The 20,503-nt window shown below is 56.5% G+C and overlaps 3 protein-coding genes and 1 non-coding gene across 4 annotated transcripts; 3 read left to right on the top strand and 1 right to left on the bottom strand.

Annotated features, from left to right (window-relative positions):
* Positions 1-454: 454 nt before the first annotated feature.
* On the top strand, positions 455-2,810 carry CYME_CMM319T. Its single transcript, XR_002461459.1, has one exon. It is a non-coding gene; the product is annotated as a hypothetical transcript (transcript).
* Positions 2,811-4,607: 1,797 nt separating this feature from the next.
* On the top strand, positions 4,608-6,566 carry CYME_CMM318C (glutamyl-tRNA amidotransferase subunit A; the record flags this gene model as incomplete). The annotated part of the gene is made up of 1 exon (XM_005537118.1): positions 4,608-6,566. One exon carries the CDS (start codon positions 4,608-4,610, stop codon positions 6,564-6,566), a length of 1,959 nt encoding a protein of 652 aa, XP_005537175.1.
* Positions 6,567-8,543: 1,977 nt separating this feature from the next.
* Positions 8,544-13,754, bottom strand: CYME_CMM317C (probable starch/glycogen synthase; the record flags this gene model as incomplete). Its single annotated transcript, XM_005537117.1, has 1 exon — positions 8,544-13,754. One exon carries the CDS (start codon positions 13,752-13,754, stop codon positions 8,544-8,546), a length of 5,211 nt encoding a protein of 1,736 aa, XP_005537174.1.
* A 2,322-nt stretch (positions 13,755-16,076) lies between these two features.
* Positions 16,077-20,450, top strand: CYME_CMM316C (homeotic gene regulator BRAHMA; the record flags this gene model as incomplete). The annotated part of the gene is made up of 1 exon (XM_005537116.1): positions 16,077-20,450. The coding sequence occupies one exon, from the start codon at positions 16,077-16,079 to the stop codon at positions 20,448-20,450; it is 4,374 nt and encodes a 1,457-aa protein (XP_005537173.1).
* Positions 20,451-20,503: the final 53 nt, after the last annotated feature.

The following is a 20,503-nucleotide window of genomic DNA, read 5'->3' as shown; positions in this document are numbered from 1 at the left end:
GATGTGCTGACAGATCCACTGCCTGCGACAGCGGGAAGCGAGCTGCTAGGAGTCCACTGCGACCAGGGCGACGCGCAGACGCAGGCTACCCGCTCCGAGTCCCAGAATAAACTGCGTTGCCGACGAGTTGCTCAGGTCTCATTACAGCACCCGCCCCTACGGAGGAATATGGCGCGAGAGCCCGATCGACTCGTCCGGCTTGCGGGACCTTTCGTCTGGAAGGTAAACTTTCGACAATACGGAAAACGTTTCCTCTGTTTGACTTTGATCGTAGCGGTGGAAAGAAATCGTTATCTCGTTGCTAGTTAGATGTTCGTTTGTGTTCTTTTTTCTATATAGCGGGGTCGATACGCGCACCTCCAAATCTGGCAGGCATGGGATGCGATGCGTATCTCGCCGTTGAGGAGAAACGCGATCACGATGATGATGAGCGGGTTCCTCTGACGTCCGAGCTGTATTTGCGTTAAAGTCATTGCAACGTATCGTCCGGCAAGTCGGCTGTGCTTCAGCCTTCACACTCGTGTATTCAAGTCATGCTTCGCGGTTCAAGGCAGACGCGTTCGACATCGGGTTCATATTCAAAACAAAATAAAGTGATGGAAGTGAGCGTGGCGGATCCTGGAGGCCCCGTTTCGCCGGCTGCCAGGAAAGAACGTGGAAGATCTCCTTCTCGGCGACAATCAGGCGCAGAAGAGCAAGCAACGAAGAAGAAGAAGATGTCGATTGGAGATAGACGAGAAAACGTGTTTGCCTGACGGGATGATTACGAGACTGTGGTGACACAGAGGGCGCTCGTTCGAGGACGCCTGGCACTTGTGAGTTCAAACAGAGGCAACTAAACGCATGGTTTCCGTGAGCCGAGACTTCAGTGCTGCTATCCAGATCAGACGATGTGCGTTGTTGAAGACGAGACCCGAGGGGCTGACGCGATACAACTCTATGCGGCAGCCTCTCGGTCTCGAAGTGTGCTGGGAGAGCAACTGACACCGATAACAGGTGCCGGTCAAAAACGACTAGGATGCGCCTGTGCGTCGGTAGATATCTATATAGACTCTATAGAGGCGAAACATTTCGCTCCCTTAGGTGCTGCAGGCCTATGCCTACCTTAGCTGTGCTCTTTTATCTCGTAATTTTGAAGATGAAGCATCGACCGGTCGAACCGCAGAGATCGAAGCGCATTCCCGCCTATCTTTAATGGGAAGCTCTTTTGCTTATGTTTGATTTTTTTCTCAGGTATCTGGCAGAAGGTATGTCCTCTCTTCATTGACGAAGGCGCTGTGCAAATACGTAATGCTGTCGCCGCTCGCCTGCGAAGAGAACACCTCGCTTGTCCAGGTCGCTCGTTCAAAATTCAGCACTTGGATGACCGATCGTTCTCGTATCCTTCATTCCGAGCGTCGTGCACCCGAAAAGAACCAATCCGACACCATCTACTAGGCTGTTTTCTTGTTATTCCGTTGCAATCCGAATGCTCTCTGGGCGATACTCCATGAGATACCACAGTATGTGACGTTTTTCGCACGGTGCATATGAACGGGGATGAAGCGGCACGGATGGGCAACGAAAAAATCGCGCCTGTCTACGGGAGACCGTCCCATTCTTTTTTAGACAAGACTTTATCGGGTTCGCCCTGAAAGAGGATTGCGCATCCCATGAGGAACAGGTGCTCGTCTCGCGCTATGAACCGCTACTCGGGAGGAGTGATCGACCTGTCCATGGGTGCTTACAGAGCGGCAGCCTACTGCTCGTAGCGAAGCGAGAAGCGATCCTCACAACAACTTCACCCCTAGTGGAGACGCAATCATGCAGTCGGTAACAATGCTCCATACGGAAAGGATCATGAAACACCTCATGCATCGTCAACGCAACTAGCGGCTTCGGCTTCCTGCATTCCCTGGTCTGCCTCCGAGACAATGTCGCTCCTCGTCACAAATATGCTGCCAAAGAGCACGTAGCGGGTATCGGCGTTGTGCTGCTTTTCGTGTGAGGCCCCGGGATTTGGACCCATCCCGTCCATGACGTCTTCTGCAATGTCCAATGGAATTTTTATGTACAAGCATTCATTCGACAGATGCGCATATGCTTCATATCCAAAAACTATCCGTGACGCCATTCAACTTCGCTTATCTTCTGGCTTTGGGAATGCTCACCTAGTATTACCCGACTTGCCGTACCTCGACGAGCAGCTGTTCATACGAGTCCGGGACGCAGGGCTGCCAGCTATCAACATTCATCAGGAATTGATGGATCAAACCTTCGTGCGACAACAACTCCGATACACCGGATAGAGAATATGACATAGGGTCTGGTTGTAGGATCAGTGAGTTCACAACGCGCTTCGGAGAGTACCTGGACACGTCGCAGCTGGACTGGGGCGACCAGAGCATCTACAGCGCTGGTCTCAGAAAGCGTCGAACTAATCGCAACAGCCAAATTCACATGCGGGTTCGTGTCGAGCACTTCAAGAAGCACAGCTTGTGGGCGTTGTATAGTCACCTTACTGGCCCAGATCGATAATGACGGATGGAACGGATCCTCCTGGTGCTAGTGGAAGCAACTGATGAGCCGGATGGAGGCAGAAGAGCTCGAGTTGGTTGCGAGTTCTGCGGATATGTCGCAACGCGAGCCAGAGCTCCCTGCCATCCTTCAAGGGCAACGTGCTGCTCTCAGCATCGGCCCGACAGCGGTCATCTAGCCGGGATGCTTGGGACAGGAAGCCTGCCTTCCTCGCATCATGCGCAACTACTACGTTTCCCGGAACAGAGCCGTCCGATGCATATGGCGAATTTCCTCGCTGTAAACGAGCGCCCTAGCCTCCTCCAGCGGGTATTCCCTGCACTGCCCATGTATCGAATACATGCCGCGCATGTCACGACAAACGCATCTGTTCGGTGTGGCGCTTCTCCGCGAGCTACGGCTGACGTCAACGAGCAAGTATGAAGCATTTGAATAGGTTTGCCACGGGCATTGGAGGTGCTTGGTTCATGTTCGTCGTTTCCAGCGAGGGAATGGAAAGCCATTCGCAGCATCAATGGAGGTCGGCGGCATACCCATCTGCACACACTTTGTGAAGCCTAGATTTGAGTCGAGCAACGGCACCCATGTTCAGACGTTCATGGAAGATGAATTCAAGGGCGTTGTGATGACCGTGCATCCCCGGATGATTGGCGTCAGAGCTGGAGCCAAAGACCTCAAACGAAAATCAGAAAGGGCTGCTGAGTTTTTCGGAGCTCGGTTTCATCGCGAGTGGAGCATTGCAGACATCAGGAGACATTCGAACGACTGCACAGACCGCAACATGACCCTAATCGAGCGCGCTGAGCACCGTCTCGTACAGAGGAGGATGCATTGGACGACTCATTCGTAACGCAAATACGCACCCAAACGGCTGCTGCGAACGATCAATATCAAGCGCACACGAGACAGAGCTCGGATCTCCACTGGTTTCGGTAGTACGAAGGCAAGACGCGCGCAATCACCGTCATATGCAACGCGTTGAAAAAGCAAAGCACAGACAAGTCACGAGGTTTGTTGCCAGCCAATGGCACTGGGCGTTCGGTAGCGCGCAGGGACGGCACCACAGCTTCTTCGCAGCGCGCGTGTTCACCGAGCATAGGCATCGACACTGCACGATACCCGTTGATGACTGCTCGACAACATTCACGAATTAGGAGTGCTGGCACCCACTGAAAGCGTTAGAGAAGCATACAGTGAAACAGTGCTGGATGCACCACGTGGTATACGGTAAGCTGAGCGACAGTCAAATCGAGTAACCAATTGGCGGTGATAGGCTTGCGATGCTGGTGGCATCGCAAGCCTGTTATCGTTTCGGCACCTGTACCTGAATGCCTCGATCAACACCCGGAAATATGTCGTGCTTCCACAGCGACCATCGGCTTCTTGTCGAGCATACCGTCGAGGAATTCATCCAATACTCAGTGCACTACGCATTGCGCTGAAACGCTGACCACCCGCGATGACAAGAAAAAGCATCGGTGACCCGGAGCTAGCGCTTGGATTCACGCCTGGAGCTTGCCACGGATGCACCGTCTTTCAGCATTCCAGAAATGCCGGTGCGTCGTCCATAGACACCTGGCGTGATGTTCGCGTGTCGTTCACAGACGATCACAGATTCGCACGACTCGAATTTCCAGCGAATCCAAGAAGCATAAGAGCCCCCGATGATCTACCCGAATCCAGGGATATCGCATGACAGGAAGATATCTGTGGAGCGCTGTCGTGGAATCACACATCCCCTGATATCCATTATGGCTCTCTGTACCGTTTCTCGACGGATCGGCATGATCGAAGGCAAGCAAGCCCTGCAGCAATGACTTTACCGACAACTTCGCTTCGATCTCATCTGCGTCGAACGAACGACGTCGACGAGAGCGAGCCGTGGATTCTGGCTTCGTGCGCAGAACAAAGCCCCTTATCGTATAGGTGCGTCGACGACCTGGTTGAGGGTTACAGCTGTGCTAGCACAGGTGCTTGTTGCTGGTAGCTGGCTGGTCAACGGTCGCCGAAGCCCGCGGTCGGAACCGCGCTCTTTTGCACTTTGGTGTCGCTGCAGTGTTTTGTCGCAGAGCCTGTAACGAGTTTCGGGAATGTCGTGTCTCACTTCACGGCCAACGACTGTCAACAGTCGACTTTTCTTCAGCAGGACTAGTCCAGTCCAGGGCTATGTCGCCTCGGAGGTGCACTCAGTTCTGTTGCAGCGACCGCAAGCACAGTGCTGGAGCTGCCGCTACCCACGAGTGACCGAGGCACTCACGGGGATGCGAAAAGTTTCCGCTCTCTGCATCGGTGTGAGGCAGTGGCAGCGGCGGCGGGTGCATCGAGTCGAGAAGCAACTTGCACCAAGCGATTTCGCTCCGAAGTTTTCAAGCTGGACTGATTCTTGCGGTACTGCGCAGTATCGTCAGCGTACGAGGACGCGGCAGCTACCCGTGAGTCGAAACCGGTGGTGGATAGGTCCGAAACCTGCAGCGGCCCACTTTGCATCAAGGATCGTCTGCCTTGGTGAGTCTTCGTCCTCAAAGTTGCGGGCGACGCGAGCAGCAAGTGTACCGGCACTGGGCCCGGATCCTATCCTGCAGGCGAGCGCCAGCGAGATCGTTGAAAAGGTCCAGACCGGCACCTGGACGGCAATGCAAGTAGTCGAGCGCTATCTCCAACGACTGCAAGAGACCGAACCTCATATCCACGCTTACATCAATGTAGATGAACAGTTCGCACGAGAGCAGGCTGCCCTGATTGATCAAAAGCGTGAACGCGGCGAAGCACTCGGACTCGTCGCTGGTGTTCCTATCTCCATCAAGGATAACCTGTTGACCAGGGCGCTACCGACGACCGCTGGATCGCTTCTGCTGGAGAACTACCAACCTGCGGAAGACGCGACGTGCGTCCGACGCTTACGAGAACAAGGTGCGATTATTCTTGGGAAGACGGCATTAGACGAGTTCGGCATGGGGAGTAGCTCGGAAAACTGTGCGTTTGGGGTGGTGCGCAATCCTCGAGACCTCACCCGGGTCCCAGGTGGCTCGTCTGGTGGCAGTGCAGCTTCTGTGGCAGCGAGCTCGGCGCTGCTGTCACTCGGTTCGGATACTGGCGGCTCTATTCGCCAGCCAGCAGCATTCTGCGGTGTGGTCGGCCTTAAGCCGAGCTACGGCCGGGTCTCCCGCTATGGACTCATTGCCTACGCGTCGTCGCTGGACACGGTGGGACCTATAGGACGCTCGGTGGAGGACATCACGCGCTGCCTGGCGGTGATCGCTGGCCCCGATCCGCATGACCTCACTACACTCGCGGATACCGGAATATCCCTGGACGCGCTCCCGGATATCGAAGAGGCACTCGTCGAAGAGCGCAAGCCGCTTGCAAACATTCGCCTTGGCGTCTGGACGGAAGCGCTCGAGATGCCGCAACTAGCATCGGAGGCGCGCCTGGCTCTCCAGGAGGCCATCGCAACATTTTCGTCGCTTGGTGCTTCCGTGGTGCCGGTGTCGATGCCCAGCTTCCAGGCAGCATGTGCGGCATACTACATCCTGGCTTCAAGCGAGGCCAGTGCAAACCTCGCTCGCTACGATGGTGTTCGATACGGCGTCCGGCAAGATGGCGCTCGTACAGCGGCAGAGATGACACGTCGTGTACGGACTCGGGGCTTTGGCCCCGAAGTGAAGCGACGCATCATGCTGGGCACCTTTGCGCTCTCCGCCGGCTATGTGGATGCCTATTATCGACGAGCCATGCAGGTTCGACGGCTTGTTACCGATGACTTTTGGCGCGCTTTTCAGCACTGCGACTTTTTGCTGAGCCCGGTATCGCCTACCGGGGCGTTTGCGCTGGGCGCGAAAGCCGGCATCGACCTCTACGCTGAAGACGTCCTGACGGTACCCGCCAGCCTCGCTGGTCTGCCAGCGTTGACGCTACCAGCGAATCCCAGCGCTCGTCTGCCAACCGGCATGCAGCTCATTGGCCGTTTCGGTGATGACGTCGGTGTTCTGCGTCTCGGACGGCTCTACGAACGGGTCGCGGGAGCGGCAAGTCTCGCAAACGCCACCTGAGACGGTTATCGGGGCAGCGTTGCATATGCGACAACGTGCGAACGCCGTCCTGTGATAGATGACGCTTGCCGTGTCTGGTGGCGCGTCGAACTCGTGTACCGAACGCAACAGGTCGCTGGGTCGAGTTCCAGTTGCGCAGCGTCGGTGCTCTTCGAGCGATGGGAGGCTGCTACGGCAGCTAGTACTAGCGTCTTCATCGATGTGAATCGGTACGTTCAGGTGCGGTCGAATAAAATATGGGACACTGAATGGATCACTGTTTTTCTTTGCGTATCGATTTTTTTCATCGAGTTTCTGTATCAAGGATCGAAGCGGAGTAATAAGCGCTGACGGATGGGTACGTAGCTTCAAGGACAGACGCGAAAAAATAATCGACATCATCACTTGTCGCCTATTGCACAGGTCCATCGCAAGCGTTTCCCGGACATGTCATGGTGAATCATCGATTGCGTACGAAAGACGGAATCGCCCCTCTTTGTTGACATTGACAAAACGGCATTCCACGGAAGCAAGAACCGTCTCATGGGATACGAGCCCAGAGGGTCCCTTCTCTTCCGTTTGCAAGCAAAAAAAGTCCTGGAATCGGACTTGAGTCATCAAAGTCGTGAATGCCCGCTGCGCGTGCATCTACGTTTGGTAACGAGGGAGCGGAAAACGACCGATATTTCACGACCTGATCTGCAGACTGGATTCTACTCCCAGTACATGTTTCGCGGTGGTGGACAAGTTCGCATTCCACAAATCCTCTATCGAATGGGAAGCGTATACTTGCGCGTACAGCAGACAGCATCTCCTAGAGCAGGCCTGTGATCCTGGGATGCCGCACTAGACGCGGAATCGGAGACGTGCATCGACGGCAGCCTTCTGGATGCGTCAACAGGACGTACTGAGCGATGAACCAGGCGTTCGTAGGTCACTTGACAGCGTACGAATGAGATTCGATGAGCACTTATCGGCACATGTGACGCAAGCCAAGGATCAACGCTTTGAACCGCGAACCCAGGCTGTACACAAACAACGTTGTCCATCGCAACGACCGCCTATGCCTAAAATGCATCATCATGAACATGACGCGGAAGCAGCGACTTCGGCACTTGCGCGTCCATCATTACCCTTCGACTTTTGGTAACGGAGTTCGCAGGGGAATGAACAGATGGGCGAATACGAAGCCGTTCGTAACAAAAAGGAAAACGAAGCAGTCGGAGAGCACCAGCACACCTCGGATGCTGTTCACGACAGTGTAAAAGACATCCAAAATTTCCTGGACACGCCCGAGTTCAACAGCCCCGTTCCACGCTGCTCGTTCTATGGTGTACCCGACCTGCCAAGTACCGATGCCATACATCTCTCGATGCGCTGCGTTTGTCGCTTGCGCTCTACCTCCACTCCTGCATGCGTTTACAACATGATACGCTGAGTCGAAAAGCGATCGCTGCCGTCAAGCTGCAACCGCGTGCAGCGCAATACCAACAACGCCCCGCTGCGTTGCGTCATTGATGCTGCGGCGTCGAGGCAGGGCTCAGGCACCAGAGCCATTGTCGTTAGACGAGGTCATTCGGGAGCGGGAACAGCGCGCGTAGAGACTGCACCAACCGCTGCCGAGGAGGCACGCGACATGACCTCGCGTGTCGTCCCCGAGCGCATTACCAGCAGCAGCGACACCAGCGGGATGCAGTTCAAGATATCGACGAAAACCGCTGCCCTAGCTACGCATTGGGGACACTCTCCAGAGCGGCTGCCTGCACGCAACCATCACCACCGTCACCAGCACTGGTCCATGCGTAAAGTCGCCCGCAGGGGGCCATGCACGCCTTCGAAGCCACGACCTGGGAGCGCAAACGCGTCTACAGTGCAGCGCGCTCTCGCGCCCTCAAGACCCTGTTTCTAGCATGCGCAATGCACGTATCCCGCAGGCAAAAAGCCTCCCGAACGAAACCTCCAACTTGCCGCGTTTCCGCTAGCGTTAAGCGTGACACCTTATGGGGTCTGTCGAGGCACCTCCAGCAGGTTATTCAAGAGCCCGCTCGTATTCGTTACTGGTTTGTGCGGGTGAACAAGCCACTCGCCGTCCACGCGGTACTTGATCTCGTAGGTACCCGGTGGTAGCCAGAACGTGCGCTCCCATGCGTTTGCTTTGCCTGAGTCACGACGCAGGGGCCATTCACGACTCCAGCCATCAAAGGAACCCTTCACAGAGACACTGGAAGCGGATGCATCGGGCCAATCGATATCCACGGGCACCGCTGGTACACAAACACCATCCTTGACGGCACTGGAGAGCTCGCTCGCCACCGCTTCCAGATCCAGAGCCAACACATCATCCCGACACGGGATGATGTTCTTGACCCGATGGAATTCCCGCGACCACGCCTCGGCAACCTGGGCAACATCAATGACAAACTCGCGGGTCGACTCCCGCAGAAGCTGGTACTCGTCCGGCTTGGCGTAGACGCGGAGCGCTCGTTTGCAAGCAGCCAGAAAATCATCCATCGTATACTCGTGGAATACGAACCCGGATCCGGTGAGCTCCACCGGATCCCATTCGATCACCGTGTCTTTCAGGCCACCGGTGCGGTACGCGATCACCGGGGTGCCTACCACGAAGAACTCCTGCTGTACAATGCCGCCGGGCTCGAACAACGAGGGCATGAGGCAAAAGTCGGCGCCCAAGTTGACCAACGGTCCATCATGGAAAAAGTTATCCGGGTCAGCAGAAAAATACCCCCGGTAGCGTTGCTTGAGCTCGTTGCAGCGTCGAGCACAGTCCGCACCGTACGGATCCGCCCGGTTCGCCATGCCGCCTATGAGGATCTGGCACTTGCTGGGGCCAGCCAGATTCATCAGTGCATCTGTTGCCGAGAGAATCAGGTGCACCCCTTTCTGACTCGTCAGACGCCCGACAAATGCAAACACCGGAATCCCCGGATCCGTCACTCCAAAGTATTTGCTCTGGAGAACGCTCTTGGCCTCCTCGTGGCTCGACGCTACCCGACGCAGTAACGCCAAACGATCCTGCACACGAATACCGTTGGACGTCCCGAATGGCGCTCGACAGAGACGCATCACGGGACGCAGTGGGTGATTCGTGAGCAACTCCTCCAGGTAGCTCGGCGAGACGGTGCCCCAGCTGTGCGCACACTTGAAGGCGGCACGACTGGGGTTCACAACGACGCGATTCCAGGTAGGATCAATGACAATGTCGCGAGGTAGCTGATGAATGGCCTCGAATCCGGCCTCAGCTGGACTCGGGTAGAGACGACCCTCGTAGGCTGCATCGCCAAGGTTGTGCACAATATGGAAGAAACAGGTGTCGTCGAAATAGCCACCAAAATAGCCCAGTCGCCCGTAGGCGGGAACCAGACCCCCCATCCAATCGTTGGTCACCAAGAGGCTGGGTCGCAACTGCTTGTGGCAGCATATTTCAAGCACTCCCCGATTCGCAAGGACCAGCATCTCCATCATGCGCGCCTGAGAGCCCAGATCCTGGTAGACTCGCGGGAAGTACGAGTGATTTTCAAAGAAAATCAGACGAACACTGTTTTCAATGCCTTCGAAGATGCCCAGCGTGGCGACACCAACGTTCCCGATACGCACATCGATATTGCGGGTCCAGCGAATACCGTCCCGTTCGAGATAGCGCGTCTCTCCACGACGATTGAAGGTATAGGCTGGCGAGATGACGTACACGTCGAGGCCGAGATCAGCGAGACCTTTGGAGAGTTCATCGACCATGGTACCGAGACCTCCGATGCTCGAGAAACGACCGAGCTCCGGACTGAAGAGCACGATCGGACCCATTCGATTCCCGGAGAGGATGCGTCGTGCAACGGTGCGAAGTGCATCAATTCCACAACTCGACAGCACCATAAGATAAGCAAGCAGACGCTCGCCGGAGACAGCACGGAAACCGTGTGGCGGATACTCTTGCTCACCGGCGAGCAGCGCTGTTCGCTGCAGGCAGACACACATCAGATGGCGAGCTCGAGCCTCGGTCAGTTGCTGCTTACCGGGCGCAAGCAGGCCTTGGAGAAAGCCGAGCGCTCGGGCAAAAGCCTTCAAGTCGTAACAGTGTCGAGCGAGGTAGCCAGCGAGCCAGTTGGCACGGGCGTCCAACAACATTTCATCGTCTTCGTCGAGACGCTGGACGGTTTGCTGATGCAGATCGGTGCTGGACTCGGCCGCTTCCGAGCTAGGACACAGTTCCAGGATCCGCGTTTCTAGCGGCTTCAACGTGATCTGCAAGCGGCGAAAGAGAAACTCTTCGAACGCATAGCGTGACGGCTCTCGAGCCCCCGTGAAACAATCCCGCAGTTCAATGATGCGATCCCAAGGACCGAAATACGTGCATCCATTTCGAAAAGCGGCCGCAACAAGTGCCTCTGCTAGCGGTCGCAGATCTACGATGGTGTCAACGGGAACGGCAAACGGTGCCCCGTCGTGTCCACCGCGAACATTGATAAAGAGTAGCACGATTTGCTGTCTCGTGAAGCGAGCAAAGGCCAGTACCTGGTACTTGGCCTGCTCGCGCACCACGAGTGCTACCATGTGTCCTTCGCGAAGTGCCTCGTAGGATGCCCGCAGACGTAGACGATGCTCATAGTGACCGCGAATCTGGCGAATGTCGTAGCCCTCTTGTGGACCAATCTCGCGTCGAATATCCTCTTCGGCCAGATCGAGTTGGCGAATATCCTCCGCTGACACCGAGCGAATCGAAAGTTTCAGCATATCCTCGGTGGAGCGCGAACGCACCATGGCAGCAGCCGCACCCGACATGCTTCCCGAGTCCGCGCGACGGTTCGTTGTGTTGCGTCCCAGCAGGTTGGTACTCGACAGACGCGCTAGACCGGTCTCGCGGGAGCCGGAGCGCTTCAGGCGCCGTACGTCACCCATACTGGTTTGTTGCAGGTGCAGCATGCTCATGCCCGAGGCGACGCTGGAGCCGCGCGGCAGGCCGTGACCTCCCAGGCGCGGAGACTTGGGCACCTCCAGCTCCAGATTGGTGTCGGGATCTACTTCTCGGGAGACGGATGCCATGTTGATGCGGTAGGCGCGTCCATCCTCCTCGCCCAGAAGTAAGAGCGGGATATCGGGCAGGAAACAAAGCATATCGACTGCGGTCCAGGCTCGGCGTCCATAGAGCACACTCGGGTAGGGCGAGGTGTCGGAGCAGGTGCCCCCGACCATGATTGCCCCCGAGGGAATCGCATGTGCATCATTGCGATAGAGACGCGCGATAAAGTCCACAGTGGGATGCTTGTTCTCCCCGAGAGCGCGCACGGAACCATCGCGGCGGAGAGACTTGCCCGAAATACCGGCCAGTATGGTTGCCACCCGCAGCGTATGGGGAATCAGGCCGCTCACAATGAGGTTGCGCTCGCGATGAAAGTGAGATTCACCAAGAACCAGGAACGAGGGGTTCCAGTGCCACATTTCGCGGGTGAGTTTCAGCAGCAGAGGATTCGGATAGCCGTCGATGGCGGCGTCTGTGCGCCAGTAGCCACCCTCGACGTTCGCCAGCACCACGTCGCCAAATGCCTTCTCTTCGTCGTCATAGTGCGCAATCCCGTCGTTGTCGATACGTGCGAGTTCGGTAACGTCCGGAGCGAGTACACAGGGAACGCACTGCGCATTGTCGAGGCGAACGCCGCCAGCACCGTGCTCAGTCGCCATCTGCGAAATATCCTCAATGAGCGAATACCAGCTCTCAAGGCGACGGTAGTTCAGGAGAGCGGTATCCTCCCATTGGACCTCGTGACAGTCTGTTCCAGGATGAGGTAGTGCAGGCACCTGACGTTTCGCATCCACAATACGCACATAGCCGATGCGTCGGTAGCGGCGGTGTGCTCGAGCCAGCGACACTCGATCCAAGCAGTCCACGATGGTTGCCAGTTGATGTCGACGGGCCTCTGCACACATTCGACGGAACTTGTGCACCCCGCCGAGGATCGTGGCAGGCATCGCTCGATCGACAACGGTGTGCGGTGTCGGCTCGTGCTCATCGAGGCGACGTTCCAGGCAGCCGCTCACGTATATCCCGGTGATACCGCTCGCTGCCAGACGGGGCAGAAGCTCCTGCACCGCATCGAAGGAGCCCCTGGAGAGTAGCGCCCCTGTGGTGGCATCCCAGCGAGCGCCAACCTGGTCAACAGGTATCTCATAGAGGCGATGGGCTCGCGCTCCCCTCGGCTGGACGATGAAGCGGCCGCGCAGGCGTCTAAAGTCCATACCCGGTACATCGGCATAGACAACCGGATGAGCGATTACCAGCGGAGAGGCGACACCATCCGAAGCTCGAGCGATGTACCAGTCGTAAAAGCCCGGCTGCTCGAAACTGCCCAGATGAACGAGGATGCTCTCGCCCTGCACGCTGATGGGGTAGCTTTGCCAGTGTCCATGACAAGCGGCCCAGAGTGCGTGTGTGCCTACGGGAAGCTCCTGTTCCGCTTCCTCTTCCGCGTTTGTCCAGTCTTGAGCGGTCTGCTCTCGTGAAGGCGACGTGCTTGTCGCATTCGGGCCTGTCTCTGTAGCCAACGACGGTTTTCGTTGTTGCGGGCCATCTGAGCTGGGCGAACGCGGAGGTCGACTACCTCCGAGCTGCAGACTATTCGTTGCCTGTTTGCTCAGCACTTCACGAGTATATCCATTCTTGTTTTTGTTTGGCCAGGGCCGAAACAGACGCAACACGGCACGTTGTGGTTGGAAGGCCTCGCGATCTGCTTCGCTCGCAAATGGAATGCAAACTGTGACCGGTTCTCCGACACAAGTCACGGCTACAGGAAGCGCATCACCGGCGAGTTGCAGCGGGTGCCCATCGTACAGCACACTGAGCAAGACGACGGCGCGATCTCGCACGTCTTCGCAGTGATGGCCCAGTGCCGAAACCAGGGCCTTTTCAACTTCGAGGAGTGTCTGGAGCCGTTCCCAGCCAGCAGACGAAAAAGGCGCCGGCGGCTTGTTTGCACCGCGCCCGGATGCACCGCCTCGCGCCCCGTCCTCATAGGTGACCCAGGTGCTGCGTTCGAGTAGCAGCTGCTGGACCTCATCCAGCACGTCCTGGACGGGCTGCTCATCGACCAATGAGGAGAGTCGCGGAAGCCACGCTGACCAGCGTCGCTGGTTCACCGGCGTACCTCGAGAAAGCGCTGGTCGTTGTTCCCGCCAACCACCACGCTGTGTGCTGCCTGGCATTACGTTGCCTTTTGCGAAAACTCGGTGTGTGTCACCAGAAGCAAGGTGCAACAACAATAGCAACAACAACAACAACAACAGAATAGAAGAACAGCAACCGAGCGCTCTTATTGCCCGTGTCCGAGAGCGCACACTCTTCGATAGCCCTCTCCACAAAACGCAGTCCTCCCGAGTGTGTACCAGTGCTCGTGATACGCACGAACACGAACTTGAAGAGCGTTGCACCGATGAGCAGTCCACCGGGGCACCGAAACGAGTGGTGCATCAGACGTTCTCTGCCGTCCGTCGCGTCTGCGTCGGCGCTTGTCATGTCAATTGCGTTCCACCCCAGCAGCAGCAGCAGCAGCAGCAGCAGCAGCGCAGGCGATTGACATCACTTATGTCATGCGGATTCTGGATTATAGACAAATCGCCGGTAGGATGGATGCTCTCCGGAATCGTGCCAGGAGGACTGCATTCCTTCGTGGGGTCGTCAGGTGTACCGTAGTACTCAGATGGATGAGGAATACTGAAAGAAGGAGCTGGATGCTTACCGCTTCAAAAGCTGGTTTTGTCAGAGCGTGGTTCAAATCAATGGTAGAAAAGTTCACGGTTGAATAGTTTCGGGAAAGCAGAAGCGATCCTGGTAGCAGCTGGGGGCGTCTCTGCTGCTCTACTGCTTGTTCGTGTGATCCTGGGAACACTGGGATACGGTCCGGAAAAATACTCTAGTTCTATCACGGCCATTTCCATCGAAACAGCAACGACATCTTTACTGGAAAGTTGCGATCCGTGCACAGTGTAGGGACGTTGGTTTTCTTCTTCAGTTGGTGCGGCTTGCCTCGGACGAAATAGTTGGACTGTAGATGGGTATTCGAGGAGCAGGGCGCCCGTTGTATCGACGATCGATCTCGATCGGAACGAGGTATTCTTCGTCCTCTGATCTAGCTGCAGTGGATTCATTTGGCGGCCTCAGTACTGGCCCGTAGATAAGGCTCATACAACAGGATCTATTTCGTCGAATGATCGAAGACTTTTTCCGGCTTCTGGCAACGTCCTTCCATTGGATTGCATGGTAATTTACGCTTACTGTTGCGTTGAAGCTCTTCGCCGATTCTATCGGTGAAGAGCTGCTCCCACTCAGTTGGATCACCTCAGCTCCGTGGGTCTCTTTTTCGGTACCACACATCTCGTCGTATTGATGGCAGCGTTGAAGCGTTGGGTCATGAATTTCATGCGTTTATTGCGTCTGGTGGGACTCACCAATGCAACGAGTCCTCGAACTCGAGACCTTGATGCCAGTTTGTGCTCTGTCATCGCTCCGTATTTTTCTGTCGCCGAAGCCATGCGCTGCCCTCGGTCCATCTCGACCTTCTACAGTGGACAGCCCAGATCATTCCTTCGGTATTGTATTTCTTCAAAAATGAACACGTTTCTTGCTACTCTTAGGTACACACCATCCCGGAGCGAGGAGGACTTGTGGAAGAAACACGAAATGCGCCCTCGGAGTAAAAACGTGTGGGGGACGCTTCAGCGATTCGCCCAGTTTTGCGATCATTACGTTTGGCGATTAGGAAACGCTCCTTCGATGGGGATGAACCACGGAACCTACTGTGGAATGAGAAGCAGCTCGACATCTATAAAATTCACAAAAGCTCGAACGCAAACGGAATTGTCAAATACCACATCGTCCAATAGGGGGACGTCGCCAGACGTCAGGCACCAGTCTGCAATGATTTGACAAAGTGATTGGTGCTGTTGCATGGGCCTCCACTACCAGCGAACCTGAGGCCGCAAAATGAATCCCCTGCACCCAGAATATATCATGCTATCGTTCTCTTCGAGTTCATTCGGACGTGCAACGGGCATCCTTTCCGACATACCCATATACGCTCCGAGCGCTTCGTCCGAAGCAAGTCTCATCGACTGGGAAAACAAACCGACGTTCATGTGCTTTATCTGGATAGCGACGTTCGCGGAATTCCGGAGTTGCCATTTCGGTAGAAGTCTGATTACTGTGGTATGTCTGACCTGATTAATGAAAGCAGTCCTCGATGCACACTTCAGTAAAGAATCTATCCTACAGGCAACTCATCCACATTCCATCCGGTATATTGCATCCTGAGGTCGATCGCCTGCTAGTACACCACAGCGAGGGTGCAACGAAATTGAGTTGAAATCAAAGAAGCGGACTCGAGGGTACGGCGCTGCGCCAGCATCCACGTTTCCCTTGTGCCGTAAAGGAATTCCTTTGCACAGCAACGCCATCGCCCGCCCAACAGCGCGGCACGCGCCCTGCCGTAGGACGCAGCGTTTGACACGAATCGACATCACCTTGCGCATATGTTGCTGGAAACGATGACCGTGGGGCCGGATGATAAAGTCGATTTGGGGCAAACTGCACTGGTATCCGGGCAGGATCCACAAGATGGAGTTGCGTCAGGTACAGAGGAACAGTTTTGGACGCTTGTTCAACAGGTAAGCGCTTTGTGCGGGCAGCCACCGGAGTCGGCTTCTGCCCAGCGGCTGCTGGAACTGCTCCAGCGACTGGCCAAGTTGTGCAGTGTTGAAGACTTTGGTCGGTTTTTGAACGACCTGAAGACCAATGACTGGTTGAATCAGGCGTATGGCACCGAGACGAACGAACGAGAACTGCTGAACGGCTTCACTGCTCTGTCTGGAACGGTGCGCAAAAGCCCGGTGCCGAACACAGGGTCGCTGCCTGCCCACCTCCGGGCCGTTGGTACTTCCCAACAAGACCTTTTACTGCCGTTGCGGCAGAACCGATTGCTTCGCGCAGCCTTGCAAGCTATTCGCTTGGCTGGTCGGGGTTCCAGTGTCGAACGCGCGCTCATCCAGTGCCTCGCGCAGCCAGACGTTGCTGCTGGGGAGCGGGGTCAGCTCATGTGGCCGTCGTGGGCGCTCGCTGAGCACCCTGCAGGCTTCACGGATATTGATGGCGGCGCTGACGCGGAGCGCTCTCTGGCAGCAGGGTTAGCAAGCGAACGCGTTGCCATAGAACAGTGGCTCGACGCGCTCGAGCAGCAGGAACAGCGCATAGAGCGCCGCCTGCAAGAGCGCTACGAGCTTTTGCAGCATGCGACCGAGGAGGAGCACGACACCATCAAGGTGGAGATAGAGCGACGTGCACTGCAGCTGCACCATCGCCAGCGAAACATTCGGCGAGCGCTGCTGAATGAAATGTACCTGTTGGTTGCACCCGTCGAAACCGAGGCGATTGCGGCCTACTATCGCCAGCGACGGGATCCACTGGCAGAGTACGGCATCACAAGTGAAGCTGTGGAATTCGGAGCGCTGGTCGCAGCCAGTCGACGAGCTGCGCGGCAACGCGAGAATGAAAAACTCGCGTACCAACGTCACCGGGCCGAGCAGGAGGAGCGTCGACGGGCCCGGCACGCCCGGTACCTCGAGAGCCTTCTCGAGCACGGCAAGTCTTTCCGCGATGCTCGGACGCAAATTAACCAGGAACGTCAAGCCGTGAACAGGGCACTGCACAAGCACTTTCGCGACCGCATGCGCGAGGAAGAGCGTCGAGCTCGTCGTGAAGAGCAGGAACGGCTCCGAGCGCTTCGAGCGAACGATGAAGAGGCGTACCTGCGCATGCTGGATGCAACCAAGAACAGTCGCATCATGGAGGTGCTTCGCCAGACGGAGAACTATCTTTCGTTGATCACCGCCAAGGTGCAGGCACAGAAAGATGTCGTCGGAGTGAACGAAGCCGTGGACGCACAAGGACTCGTGGGTCTCAAAGCGCGCGAGGCTGCCCGCAAGGCACAGGCTGCCCAGCGCAAACAGTTGCGCGAACAAGAGCGTCGAATGAGAAACGCGACGGAAGCGACAGCTGCCGCTGTCGATGACGGCGTCGACGACAACGACTATGATGATGATGGCGTCGACGACAAGGACGACACCCAAGCACCCGCGGAAAATATGCTCGATGCCATGCGGCGGCGACGAGAAGAGTACTACCAGCAGACCCACTCCATTGGAGAGCTCGTGGAGCAACAGCCGAGCTCCCTGCGTGGAGGCCAACTCAAACCCTACCAGATCGAAGGTCTGCAGTGGATGGTTTCCCTCTACAATAACAATCTGAATGGCATCTTGGCAGACGAAATGGGTCTAGGCAAGACGATCCAGACGATTGCGCTGTTGGCGTACCTCATGGAGTACAAAGGGGTCCAGGGGCCACATCTCATTGTCGTCCCGCTCAGCACACTCAGCAACTGGGTCCGCGAGTTTCGAGCATGGGCACCCCATATGAAAATGGTCGTCTATCGGGGTGACAAGAGCGCGCGTCGCATGATTCAGCAATACGAGATGGCCTCTGGTCAATACAACGTACTGTTGACGACCTATGAATACTGCGTACGGGACCAGCGAGCGCTCTCGCGGATCTTTTGGAAGTACATTATTGTCGACGAGGGTCATCGCATGAAGAACACCCATTGTCGCTTGGCGATGACACTCGGTGTCAAGTATCGCTCGCGAAATCGACTTCTCTTGACCGGCACACCGCTCCAGAACAATCTCACCGAACTGTGGGCGCTCCTTAACTTTCTACTTCCGAACATTTTCAATAGTGTCGATACCTTCGAGTCCTGGTTTAGTGCGCCGTTTCAGAGCCTGGGTACTGGCGACCAACCGGAGCTCGCCGAAGAGGAGGTTTTGCTCATTATCAACCGATTGCATCACGTTCTTCGCCCATTTTTACTTCGACGTCTCAAAACGGATGTAGAGGATCAGTTGCCCGAGAAACGCGAACACGTGCTGCGCTGCGATCTATCTATCTGGCAAAAGATCCTCTACCGCCAAGCGAAAAGCAACATCGGGGTGGTGCTCAACGCCGGCGGCAAGCCACGTCTTTTCAACAATGTGGTCATGCAGTTGAAAAAAGTGTGCAATCATCCGTACCTCTTCTATGATTGGGAAGAGGTCAGCGCCCTGGATCCGCTGTGGATCGTGCGCACATCGGGCAAGTTCGAGCTCCTCGACCGTATGCTGCCCAAACTGCGTCAGTCAGGACATCGGGTGCTCTTGTTCAGTCAGATGACGATCCTGTTGGACGTGCTCGAGGACTTTTGTAAGCTGCGCAACTTTAGTTACCTGCGCTTGGACGGCAGTACCAAGGCCGAAGAGCGTCACGAGATGCTGGAGCTGTTCAATGCGCCCGATAACGATATTTTTCTCTTCATGCTATCGACGCGTGCCGGTGGTCTTGGCCTGAACCTGCAGACCGCAGACACGGTGATTCTCTTCGATTCGGACTGGAATCCGCAGGCCGACTTGCAAGCCCAAGACCGTGCCCATCGGATCGGGCAGCGCAACGAGGTACGTGTGTTTCGTCTCATCTGCGCGGATACGGTCGAAGAGCGTATCCTCGCCGAGGCCAATCGGAAGCTCAACATGGACCGTCAGGTCATTCAGGCCGGCAAGTTTAACCAGAAAGCAACCGACCAGGAGCGACGGGCAATGTTGGAAGAGCTGCTGCGGCAACAGGAGGGTAACGAAGCAGCAGCCGACGTTCCCGACGACGAGACCTTGAACGAGTTGCTTGCGCGCACCGAGGCCGAACTAGAACTCTTCGAGCAAATCGACGTGCAACGGCGCGCGCAACCAGAGCTCTACCCGCCGCTACTCATGGATGAAAACGAGTTGCCGGACTGGGTCCGCCAGAATCAAGATCAAACAGACTCGGGTGCCGACGGGTTCGCCTCCGGTACCGACACCGGTCGGAGGCGACGCAGTGGCAGCAGCGAGGCCGACGACTCGACCTCGATCGATCGCGAGTCGCGCCGTCGACGCGCTGCACGAACCCGCACAGTGTTGTATGACGACGGCCTCACGGAAGGCGAATGGCTGCGTCTCTTGGAACGTGGCAAGACTGCAGACGATTTCGAGAGCGCCATTCGGGAACGCCGTCACCGCAAAGAGATGAGACGGCTGCGGTATCAGGAGACCGTGCGTCGCAAACGACGCCTCCTGCGCGGCCTGAACCCCGACGACAGCACACCCGACACTTCGACTTCGTTCGCAGAGAACGATAACGATAACGACGACGACGACGACGACGAAGAGGATGCATCTGCACATCGAAGCGCATGGCATCGTCGCTCAGCGGGTCAAGAGCATCCACGCGACCGCCGTCGCCATGTAGCGGCACGCGAAAGTGCTGCGCCAGAGTTACCACCACCACCAGCAGCAGCGGCAGCGGTCGTAGACACCAGCGACCTGAATCAACAGGGTGCCGTCCAGGTCGTGCGCCGCAGACGCGGCCGCCCGCCAGGTCGACGCGCCGCCGCCGCCACAACCATATCCGCTCGTCGCTCAGCAGCAGCGAATGCGTCGGTCACTGCCTCGGACTGGCCGATACTCGTCGACGATAACACGAACAACAACACCTACGATAATACGACTGTATCTGCTTCAAGTACAGCTACCAGCGAGCGCAGCGCCCGCACCACATCGACAGCAGCGCGCGTGAACGCAACGCGGCAACGCCAGGGAGCCGATGCGTCATCATCCGTGCGTGCATGCATCGCGGGGACACGCATCGAGACGGACAGCATCGATGAGCACTCGGAACATTCGAAGCATTCGAAGCATTCGAAGCATTCGGATGATGATGATGCATCAGCGCCTGCAATGATCAGGGTGCGCATCGCAGGCTACGGCATGGATGCACAGCGTCAACGGTAAACGCATTGTAACCTATGCTACAAACTTGTGATACACAAGTGACGTTGCGGCGC

This window comes from Cyanidioschyzon merolae, chromosome 13, assembly GCF_000091205.1.
Source record: "Cyanidioschyzon merolae strain 10D DNA, chromosome 13, complete genome".
NCBI lineage: Eukaryota > Rhodophyta > Bangiophyceae > Cyanidiales > Cyanidiaceae > Cyanidioschyzon > Cyanidioschyzon merolae.
The sequence above is the reverse complement of the archived record's forward strand: the minus strand, read 5'-3'. Positions and strand labels throughout refer to the sequence as shown.